The sequence below is a fragment of the Parasteatoda tepidariorum genome, chromosome X2 (assembly GCF_043381705.1).
Source record: "Parasteatoda tepidariorum isolate YZ-2023 chromosome X2, CAS_Ptep_4.0, whole genome shotgun sequence".
Lineage (NCBI taxonomy): Eukaryota > Metazoa > Arthropoda > Arachnida > Araneae > Theridiidae > Parasteatoda > Parasteatoda tepidariorum.
The window spans coordinates 31,300,343-31,313,242 of record NC_092215.1 but is presented as its reverse complement, the minus strand read 5'-3'; the positions used below and the strand labels follow the sequence as shown (position 1 = coordinate 31,313,242).

The window sequence follows — 12,900 nt, the reverse complement described above, 5'->3', positions numbered from 1 at the left end:
TAATTACGTTCTATGTTTGATTTTTACAACTGGGGTCGTGTGTCATGGCTTCACTAACAAAAAGTGTACATTGTGTTATTATAAGATTTATATCAGTGTACTCTATCGAAGTGGACGAGTAATTACGTTCTATGTTTGATTTTTACAATTGGGTTAGTGTGTCATGGCTTCACTAACAAGAAAGTGTACACTGTGTTATTATAAGATTTGTATCAGTGTACACTATCAGAGTGGACGAGTAATTACGTTCTATGTTTGATTTTCACAATTGGAATAGTGCGTCATGACTTCACTAACAAGAAAGAGTATATTGTGTTATTATAAATTCTGTATCAATGTGTACTGTATTAGTGGATGAGTAATTAAATGCTATGTTGATTTTCATACTTGAATTGGCTTATGGCAAGCGTTTCCCTAACAAGAAAACGTATAATGTGTTAATTTTAAAACTGTATCAATTGGCGCTCAGTTGAGTAATTACATACTATGCTTGTTTTACAATTCAGGTGGTACAGTGCCATACTAACAAGAAAATGCACACAGTGCTATTATAAAATGTGTATCTAAGTGCATTGTTTTAAGAGTTGAGTAACTACATGCTATGTTGATTTTCACAATTAAGGTGATGTATGTTACGTCTACACTGTCAAGAAAACCTACGTTGAGTAAATATGTATCAATGAGCTCTTAAAGGAAGAGTAACTACATCCTATGTTGATTTTCACAACTAAGGTGATGTATGTTACGTCTACACTGTCAAGAAAACCTACGTTGAGTAAATATGTATCAACGAGCTCTTAAAAGAAGAGTAACTACAAGCTATGTTGGTTTTCCCAATTGAGGTGATGCATGTTACGTCTACACTATCAAAAAAACGTACATTTTGTTATTGTAAAATATGTATCAATCTGCACTGTTTTATCAGACAAGTAACAACATGCTATGCTGATTTTCACAACTGAGGTGATGCATATTACGTCTATACCATCAAGGAAACGTACATTGAGTTATTATAAAATATGTATCAATGTGCTCTTAAGGGAAGTGTAATTACATGTTATGTTGATTTTCACAATTAAGGTGATGTATGTCACGCCTACACTATCAAGGAAACGTACATTTTGTTATTATAAAATATGTATCAATCTGCACTGTCTTAAGAGATGAGTAACTACATGCTTTGCTGATTTTCCCATGGTGATGTATGTTACGTCTACACCATAACGGAAACGTACATTGAGTTATTATAAAATATGTGTCAATGTGCTCTTAAGGGAAGAGTAACTACTTGATTTGCTAATTTTCACAATTAAGGTGATGTATGTTACGTCAACACAATCAAGAAAACTTACATTATGTCAATATGAAATATGTATCAATGTGCTCGATTTTAAGGGAAGATAAACTGCACGATATGTTGATTTTCTCAGTTGATTGAGGTGATGTATGCTACATCCACATTATCAAGAAAACGTGAAACATTGATCATGAAATATGTATCAATGAACTTTGTCTTAAGGGACTAGTAATTACATGCTATGTTGATTTTTAAGTTCCTTATGAGAGTTTAACGAAGTTAAACTATTTTTTTATTCCTTGTTGTTATCTTTGAATGTAAGAGCAATACCTAAAGTGCTATTTAATTGAGTAATAAATACAAATTATTTTTTATTTTTGCTGACTTCGATGGGTTTGCTTATTTTTCGCAATATAAGACTTATTCACTTTTTGCTGTGATTTGATGAATGATAAAAAAATGAATTTTTGTCTTGTGACTGATAAAAAATTTGATTCTTTGTGCTGTGAATGTTAATATTGTCTAGAGTAAGATAGGGATATGCAAATATTTTGATGCCTATTTCGCTTTGTGTGTGAATATAATTTTTGCTAAAAAGGTTTCTTTATTGAAAAAAATCACCTGTTTCGTTTGTGTCAGCTTCAAATTTATATGACAAATATTACTGAAATGCTGCGGTGCAGTGTACGCTTACTGAAAATCTAACAATATAGTAAATAATTTAAGATTAAGCCGGTCAGATATTAGTGATTTTTTAAAACCAAGTTTGAAAAAATTATTCATTTTAGAAAATATATATTTCCAATTTAAAAGCAAATTAATCAAAAATCCAGAACTAAAATATAATGTCAATTTTAAATCATATTAATTCCTTTAAAATTGCATTGTTGTCCCTCATAGGAAGAGAAACTGGTTATTGTAGTTATTCCTGATTTAAAATTACATGAACGTTAAAGAAAAAAGAAATATATACTTATTTTTTTATTGCAAGCAGAGAAGCATGCAATTTGTGGTTATACCTGATACGAAATTATTCTAGCTTTAATTAATTTCAGTTTTTAAAATAAATTTTTTTTTTTCAAAAATTCCTTTCGAAAATAAATACATGAAATACAATTAAATAAAATGCTTAAATATTGACACCAAGAAATATATTGCTTTGGCAAAATTGATAAAATAAACGTATCTTTTTTTTGCACTTTCTAGGCTACCGATTGAAGGAGGGAAAAGGGGTGACTACTAGAGGGATAGCATAAAAAGGGAGGGCAAAAGAAGGGAAGCATTCTAAACTAGTGAGATTGCTATTATTTATCAGAATACTTTTTGGAAACAAGGCGTGTCAATGGTCTTCTATGAAGCGATGGTCGTTCCGTAGGCTGTGTTGAACCAGGAGAACTAACACTATTTTCTTGTAGCTTCGCCCTGAATAATAACAGAATATTTGTACTACAAAGCTTAGAAAAATACTTACACAGAGAAACAAAACACCATTCTGTGATAAACTTGCACATTTAAAACAGCGAATGTCCCAAATATGACCAATGATTGAATTTATCTGTTATAGAAAAGGAGGAGAAGTTGTTATATTCTTCTTGGGAAACCAGGTAATTTATTCTATTTAAGTTTTAAAATTAACTGCCAAATTCGTCAACAGATGTAGCTGCTGACTAGAATCATTTTGCTGTTTGTAGAATCATTCCAACAAAATTATTTGTAAACACGTCTGTTAATCTTGTTCATAGACTGCGCCACGTTTTTGGTTCAGATGGTGGTTACTTCGAAACTTTTTTTTTCAGATAGCAAAGCTATCTATTTTAACCAATAAATTATCCATTGCAATGAATCAGCCATTTGCTGTAATCAATTTTTTTAAGGGTAAACAATTGTTTTCCTTCGAAGAACGCAACAAAACTTGTCTATCTTGATCATGTATCTTTTTATGGATTTTTTTTTAATTCATCGATCATTTTAGGGACATTCTGTACATGTATATGTAGTTGTAAGAAATATACATAATATCAAGCTGATCATTATTAATTATAAATTTTGTCAGTTTTTTTTTATTCAACTGGAGTTTCTTTTATTTGACTGATTTTAAAGCTAAAATTTTTACTGAAACAAGAAAAAGAGTAGGAACATTTTTTTTAAAAATTAAAAAGATTATTTATATTTTCCTTAAAATAAATTTAATAAATAATCTCACTTCAATTATTTACTTTTTCAAATTGAGGGATAAAAAAAAAGATTTTATAAGTTGTGATGATGATGGTGTAGTTAAAAACATTAAAAAACGATTATTAGAATATATGCATTTAAATTGGCTTATATATGAAGATAAATGTTAAAATTTTGATAAATGTTACAAAATGAAGATAAATGTTAAAATTTTAATAAATGTTAAAAATTTTGATAAAATGTTACAAAATGAAGATAAATGTTAAAATTTTGAATAAAAAATACCATATAGGTTTAAAATAATGATTAGTATCCTTTTTTTCAAGTTTTTAAAAGTTATCCACATTAGCCGCCATCTCCTCTGTTCCAATTCAAAAGAAAAAAAAACATCGTTCAATTTAAAAATTAATATGTAATTATGTAAGTATAAAATTATTAATTTTATATAGGCTAAAGCACGTTACAAAATCGTTATTAAGTTAAGGCAATATTTGTGAATTGAAGCAATATTTGTGCACGAACTTTTAAACGTTTTAACATCAAACTAATCTGCATTAAAAGTTCATTTTGATACAGCGTGTAAGGGTTCGCTCAATTTTGGGCGACAGTTTTCATGAAACAAAATTCATTAATCACTCAACTAGATCTAAATTCCGTGACATCTCACATGACATAATACAAAGTAAACAAATGTGCTATATACAGATCATGGGGTAAGTTAAATCGATTTACATTTACATTTTAGCAGTGAGTTTCCCTAAATGGTTTATTTATGTACCACATGGTACCAGTGGCTATTAAATATGAGATTCATGATGTATCCTTTCTTGTTGATTACAGGATATCAGCTCAACTGGCACGCAAGTAAAAGATTTAGAGTTATATTCGTTTATTTTAGGTGTTTCAAAAAAGGAATTAAAGTCACAAACAACACTGTCAGAAGTTTCTCGGAAAAAATCGTTAAATAACAGTTATTTTTCCACATTTAACCAAAACAGTCAAGTATAAAATGGCATTCAAACTGTAAACTGTGAGAGAATCACTTATTGACTGTTTTCACCTAATCAAGCTAAATAACTAGAATTTTATTCGCGCTAACTAGACCCATGTCATGAAGCCACTAAGTTCAATATAGCTGGGTACATACTATAGCTGAGAAGACTAATCTGTCAATACCATGGCCGACTGAACGAGGATTCAAAATCCAGCGTTGACACAGCAATATTTCTGCCATTTCTCAGACGTGTGAAGAGTTTCCTGTGACCTCCCACGTACCACTCGGTGACCTTGAACTAATGGAATACGAAACTCTCATCCGTGTATAAATGACACCTTAGAGCTGTTTAATCCAGAAAAACCTAGTAGTTCTCACTTCTCACAATAGATGGCACCACCTGATGTACAAATCAAGCCACATTCCACGNTTTTTTTTTTTTTTTTTTTTTTTTTTTGACGTAACACAACTTTACGTTGACGTACCACAACCTAACTCCAACGTCCATTACCTGACAAAAAGCCTAATTCTGATGTTCAGTTAAATTTCCATTTTACAGTTTTGAAAACATGCTCGTTTTAAACGGTTTAAAAACCTTGAAGGTAAAAAATGTTAAAAACCGTAAATTTTATGATTAATTGGATGGACAAACAGCTGCCGTTTATTTTACCGTAATTTTAAAATGAAAATTCTAACAGTGAATGAGGATTACGAACCAATGAGGAAAGTATTCAATGTTTCACTTGCCAATCTGACTAAAGTTTTTTATAGACAGTATTTTTTGGATCCGAAATCATACATAATATTTATTTTATTGCTTTTAAAAATATTATAAAGTTATGTATTATCAAAAACTACTACTCCCTTCCCTGCAGAGTCCTTTTTTTTAAATTTTTTTCATTGAACTCCAATGAGAAATAGATATTTAGTAGAATTCTTATCAAACATATGTGTAAAATGTTTCCAAGGTGTTAAAAGCAATTTACAGAAATACACTGCTGGACAATTGCTAAGGACGGATCACAAATTGCAATGTAGCATAACATNTTTACAGAAATAGCAATGAAAGTGTTTAAGTAGCAGCAGACTATGTTGAGTTAAAAAGTGAAAAAGAGAAGACTATAGCTTTAAATAGCCGAAATTCGTCTATGTATATTTATTGATTTTCTTTTTCTTTACTCACCTTTCCTTTAAACTTTAGTGAATAGCTGTGTTTCTACTTTGTTTTTTTCACTTATTTATACAAGTTGTTCCGAACACGTAGGATTTGCTTTTACACTTAACACATTTATAATCTTAAATATTTATCCCTACTAAGAAAACTGTTTAAAATGTTTTCCAATAAAAGTAAAAATAAATTTTAATGGCTTCCTTGTGTTTACTTTTATGACGACGAAGAAACAGTAAAAAAGAAGCAAACTTAGCAGAGAGCTTTTAGAATCCTGTAAAAATTCGCAGATTCAAATATTTTAGCAGTCTTTAACACATTAAGTTTCAGTTGTTTTATAAGATTTGAAAAAAGCTGTGCTCTTTAATCTCATTTATATTTTATTTTAAGCTCTATTTTGAGTAAAAAGAAGGAATGAGTGTTTCGCTAAATGATTTATGTTTTTAGGTAATATTTAAAAACGATACATTATAAATGGGAATTAAAATTTTATAGATTTTAATATTAAGATTTGGACAGAGTAAAGTGATAGTAAAATTATGATATTCATAAGAGGATTTTGACTGAAATTTTATACTGAAAAAAAAGTGTCATATAGATTACTTTCCATAGTATGTAACTTTAACAGCTAAGTTTGCTAAAAAAAATCGTGATAATAGCGAAAGAAAATATACAATCAAACATATTATTAAATTTTAAGTACTTTTTTCTTATTTCGGGTCTTCTTAATTTCATTATTTTATAATTATTCTTATAAGTTTCTCTTATTATTTGGTTCAAATATTTAATTATGTGATTTCAGATTTCCGAGTTTATACCGTTAAAAGGAATTTTACTATACAGTTAATTGAACCATATAAATTTAATTAATTTGTTTAAATATTAATAAGTCAGTGATATAATTGATTTAATCCTTTTTACTTTTGATAATTTCTTATTATTCATATTAGTTTCACTTATTATTCGGTGTAGAATATCTAAAGATTATATTTCCGATTTGTAATAATATGAAAAAACAAACAAACAAAAAAACAATGTAATTTTAAATAAAATGAATTAAAAAAAAGTCAAACACCTATTTTATTTTTATTTATTTCTTAAAATATTAAGAACTCAGTCAATATTTTCCGATTATTCTTTTTACTTTTGTTATTTTCTAATTATTCATATTATTTTCATTTATTATTATTCGGTTTAGAATATTTCAATATTGTATTTCATATTTGTGTTTAAATAAAGAAAGTAATGCTATTCCACTTTTATTTTTTTTTCAAAAATTAATAACTCAGTGATAAAATTGATTTAATTAGTTTTGATTTTGTAATTTTCTTATTATTCATATTAGTTTCACTTTTTATTCGGTGTAGAATATTTAAATATTATATTTCAGATTTGTGTTTTGATAAAAAAAAAAATAATGCTATTATAATTAAAGAAAATTTCACAATACAATTAACACACCTATTTCGTTTCCATTAATTTTTTTAATATAAATAAATCAATGCTAATTGATTTTATTCTTTTTAATTTTGTTATTTTCATATTATTCTTATTAGTTTCACTTATTGTTCGGTTAAGAATATTTAAATATTATAACTACTTAGATAAAACTATGTACATATTATCATATTAACTTGTACTTAGATAAAAACTATTGCTATTATAATTAAAGGGAATTTTACAATGCAGATAGATGCCTGTGTTATTTATTTGCTTATTTTTAGATAAATAACTCAGTGATGTAGTTGTAGTTTGATTCAAATAAAATNACTCAGATTGTACTTAGATAAAAACTATTGCTATTATAATTAAAGGGAATTTTACAATGCAGATAGATGCCTGTGTTATTTATTTGCTTATTTTTAGATAAATAACTCAGTGATGTAGTTGTAGTTTGATTCAAATAAAATTAGATGTTTTTGAGTATTAGTTTGTACCTCCAAAATTTATAAGGAAAATTAATTTATTAAAAGAGGAGATAAATTTAAATTTTTACCCATTAATAGCTTTGTGTGATTTAGTTTTTTATGTAGTTTTTACTAATTTTATGGTAGAAGAGGGAAGATAAAGTCGGAAAGTGCAAAGAAGTATAAAAAGCATTTTTTTAAAAAATATTTATGATATCTTGCATTTTTATAGTTTTATAAGCCTTTGGAATCAGAGAATTTTGTTTTAAAACAACGTTATATATTAATTCGTGTAATTCTAAATTTTAAGTTATTGTGAAAACCATTCATTTTTTCTACTTCTTCATATAAGAATAAATTTAATTTCAAATTTTAAAACTAATAATAAAAAGTTTCCTTAACTATGGCAACTGTTGCGATAAAGGAGTCTTGGTATGTTTAAAATTCAAAATAGAAAAATATTTTATTTTGCACTAATGATACACGGAGAAAAAAAATTCTGGTAAATTCCCGTACTATAATGGTTTCTGATGAAAAAGGCCATAATTCAGGTTAATAAAACTAAAATAAACAGTATTTAAACCATTTATTTGGTAATTTTTGTCATTTATATGGTAACGGCTTACCGGTAATTCTGGTTTTCAAAATTATATTTCTTATTACCTCAAACTTAGTAAAAAATGGAAAATGGAAAAGTAAATTTAACCGAATAAATGGTTTTTATACCTTGCTTTAAGGTATTACGATCAAATTACCAAATTTTACCACATTAACGAAATTTTATCACATACTATAAAACCATATTATTTTGTTAATTTTACCAAAATCATTACCAATACGCTTTGGCAAAAATTACTGAGATTTTTCGTCCTCCCATTGCATCAGAAACATGGTTAATTTTACCATATTCGGGAAATTTTGACCATACTTTTTTCACCATGTAGATTTAGCAAAATCATATTCTTTGGACTATTTTAAATTATTCTATGATTTATGATTTACTTTTTATAATTTCTTCTGAAGAGTAATAGCGAAAAAAATAGTTAAATGGAAAAATAAAACATTGTTAAAGATAAACATAATACATAAAAATTTATGTCCATAAAACAATTATTTCGAATTAATTGGCATTTTATCATTGACTAAATTGTTGACAAATAACTAAATAAGTATTTTTTAATATTTTAAATTTAAAGTATTTTTTTATTATAAGTTTATGACGGGATAAAAACAAAATCTTAGTTTTTAATTCTAATCATTATTTTTCGATAATTGCAAAGCGATTCTCCATTAAGCAGCTTTTAATGGAGTCAGAATAAAATGCCTTTGTTTTTAAACAAAACAAAACGATGTGTTGTTTATTTTAAAAATGTTGATAGCAAAATATAGCTATCAAATTTGCTTAAATATAATTTTGTTTACATAATGTAATTAAATATAATATTTCTCAGAGTCTTAGAGTATTTAAAAAAAAGTGCCGAAATTTAATGCTTATTTTATAAAATTTAATCAGTAAAAGGGAAAAAAATATCTTCTTCTTAAATTTCAAGTAAGTTGAGGATTTACTTGATAATTAAAAAAAAAGGATTTAAAACTGTTTCATTGTTTGAAAATATTTTATTTTAAATTTTTCCGCAGTAGAATTTTGAGATTAAGTTTGATTATAAATTCTTTGTTGGATTAAAAATAACTTTATATAAATTTTGAGTCTTTTGAGCGAAGAAAAATTACGCGTAATTTTAAGAACACAGCCTCGTAGACAGTAACTTAATATATATATATATATATATATATATATATATATATATATATATATATATATATATATATATATATATATATATATATATATATATATATATATATATATATATATATATATATATATATATATATATATATATATATATATATATATATATATATATATATATATATATATATATATATATATATATATATATATATATATATATATATATATATATATATATATATATATATATATATATATATATATATATATATATATATATATATATATATATATATATATATATATATATATATATATATATATATATATATATATATATATATATATATATATATATATATATATATATATATATATATATATATATATATATNGAAGAGAAATCGGGACGTGAAAAAAATTTCCAAATGAAACGTCAGAGAATTGTCCAAGCATTTTTATAGTATTTTTTTTAAAGTATAAGATATACAGCATCCAACTTAAAGTTTCTTTCTTATATCGTAACCTTCATTAAATTTTATTTCGAATAACATTGCAATGGACTGTTTATAATGCTTTCGGCGTATCCCTTAAGACACGTTTTTTTCGGGGTTTATGAATTATGTAATTTCATCATGAACCTACGTTTTAGAATTGAAATCTTATATTATATATATATATATATATGCACACATTAGCAAATTAGAAACGAGCTATTTATGATGGAAAAGTAAATAACCCATCGATGAAAAATAATGTCTTTAAATTTTAATTTATGCTAAGTCAATTCTTTATTTGATACATCAGAAAATATTATGTTACATATGAATATGCTCATTACACGTTTCTCATTGTCTATTTTTATGAAAGTTAACGCAGGCGCAATAACAGGAGAAGTTTTCACAACCAATTTAGAGACGTTGAACAATTCAATTGAGGTCCATATTATTATTTTTTTAAAAATTTAGTTGAAAAAAGCCAGTGACTTTTAATAATAGCCGTTTTTAATCATTAATTAACGGATAAATTGGAGTAATAAGAAGGCATAGATGTTTGACCAGTTTATACTTGTCCAGAATTTTTGACAGATTGGACAGAATTCTGATTTATTAAGATACAGGGCTATTGCCCGGTATACATTTGCTCGGTATTCCTTAAAGTGCTTTCTTTTCAGGTTGAGTGCCACTGCCCGGCATTCTCTACACAGATGTTTTTTTAAGGTAAAGTATCACTGACCACCTGGCATATATTTACCCGATATCCCCTACATTGATTTTTTTAAGGTGAAGTGCCACTACCCACCTGGCTTTTATTTACCCGATATTCCCTACATTGATTTTTTTTAAGGTAAAGTGTCACTGCCCGGCATTCCCTACGCTGATGTTTATTCAAAAGGTTCAATTAAGATTTGCGTGTCATAAAACATTTGATTTATTGAATTAAAAAATGCTTTTTTTGTTCCCAACTCAGCAACATTAAAGAAAAAAAAAGGAAATAAAAATAATGCAATGCTTTTTTTCCCGTGATATAAATTTCTTCAGCAATCACATTGATTCAGGCAGCTCAACTGAAAATATTCTCGATTTAAACTTAATAAATTGCAAAAGCAGATATTCTTATCAAGCTTCCACCAAATTGCAGCTTTCGGATCTTCCGGAAAAGAGCGATGGAATAGCAGAACTGCGCATGCGTAAATATTTTAGCGAAAATAGTATTCTCATGACTTTCGTAAAAATAACCAGTGTCTTTATATTTTAGTAATCTCTTTCGATTTGTGTTATAGATCTGTTTCGATAGTAATTTTTTTAATGAACGGGTAAATAAATCCATATCACTATTTTGCGATAGTCGGTGTGAGCAATGCTGACTTCATTTTCGCTATCATGTTACTGATCACGAAATTGTGTCACTTAAACTTCCACGACCCTCTTGGTTTACAATAACCAGTTGCAGGAATGCTTTACTTTTATTCATTTTTAGTATTATTTATTCAAGAATGTTTGTTTGATTTGTTTTATTGCTTTACTTGTTTTATTTGCTTTTTCTTACGGCTGGTACAATAAGTGGACCAGAATGGCTTCATCATGCTAAGTGCCGTAAGCTAAAGGTTAATATTATTTATTCAAGAATGTTTGTTTTATTTGTTTTATTTCTTTACTGGTTTTATTTGCTTTTACTTACGGCTGGTACAATAAGTGGACCAGAATGGCTTCATAATGCTAAGTGCCGTAAGCAAAAGGATAATATTATTCATTCAAGAATGTTTGTTTTATTTGTTTTATTGCTTTACTTGTTTATTTACTTTTGCTTACGGCTGGTACAATAAATGGACCAGAATGGCTTCATCATGCTAAGTGCCGTAAGCAAAAGGTTAATATTATTTATTCAAGAATGTTTGTTTTATTTGTTTTATTGCTTTACTTGTTTTATTTGCTTTTACTTACGGCTAGTGCAATAAGTGGATCAGAATGGCTTCATCATGCTAAATGTCGTATGCAAAAGGTTAATATTATTCATTCAAGAATGTTTGTTTTATTTGTTTTATTGCTTTACTTGTTTATTTACTTTTGCTTATGGCTGGTACAATAAATAGACCAGAATGGCTTCATCATGCTAAGTGCCGTGAGCCAAAAGTTAATATTATTTATTCAAGAATGTTTGTTTTATTTGTTTTATTGCTTTACTTGTTTTATTTGCTTTTACTTACAGCTGGTACAACAAGTGGACCAGAATGGCTTCACCATGCTAAGTGCCGTAAGTAAAAGGTTAATATTATTTATTCAAGAATGTATTGTCAGACAGAAATTTGTTTTATTTTATACGCAGTTACATTTTTATGACTAACAATAAATTAAATAAAAAAATTATATGTTCCACTATCCCAATGCTATGGGGCTTTTGCACATAAATTATAAATTTCTTAGTTAGTCTGTGTATCAATCGAAACTTATACATGTATTACTCAAAAACAAATAAAAACTTGATAAATTTAAAATTATTCCTTATTTTTTTACGGAATATATTAAACACATATATCTTGACAGCATAGAATTTTTAATATCAAACTACTGGGAGGAAAAAATTCTGGAAAAACTATCATACTGTATGGTGATGACATGTCTGACAAAAAAACCCCATAATTCTGGTTAATAAAACCAAAATATACGGTACTTGAACCATTTATTTGGTAATTTTTCCCTTCATATAGTTACGGTTCACTGAAAATTCTGGTTTACAATATTATAGTTCTTTTTAGAACACATTGAGCAAAATATACAAAGCTAATTTATAAATTGAACAGAATAAATGGTTTTTATGACATGCTCTAAAGTATCATGATAAAATGAACAGATTTTTCTACATTTACCAAACTTTATAATGTATCGTAAAGCCATATTTTATCATAAATTTTACAAAAATCATTACTAAAGTGCGTCAATAAATATTATCGAGCTTTTGGTATTTCCATAGAGCCAGAAACACTATAAATTTTACCATATTCTGGTAGTTTTGTAAATATATTTTCTTCTTTTAGTAGAAATGTGCTTGAATTTTGAATTTCAGTTTATTAGATCATAAGATCAGGCTCTTGATTGGGTCACA

The 12,900-nt window shown here is 26.9% G+C and overlaps 1 protein-coding gene across 1 annotated transcript in view; it reads right to left on the bottom strand.

The window, feature by feature from the left end:
- The window catches only part of LOC107440923 (dual specificity calcium/calmodulin-dependent 3',5'-cyclic nucleotide phosphodiesterase 1A), a 535,122-nt gene that overhangs the window by 91,519 nt on the left and 430,703 nt on the right, over positions 1 to 12,900 (bottom strand). Inside the window, exon 7 of the mRNA XM_043040985.2 lies at positions 2,618 to 2,719. Within this exon, the coding sequence (XP_042896919.2) occupies positions 2,618 to 2,719 (102 nt within the window). The remainder of the gene's footprint in view (positions 1 to 2,617; positions 2,720 to 12,900) is intronic.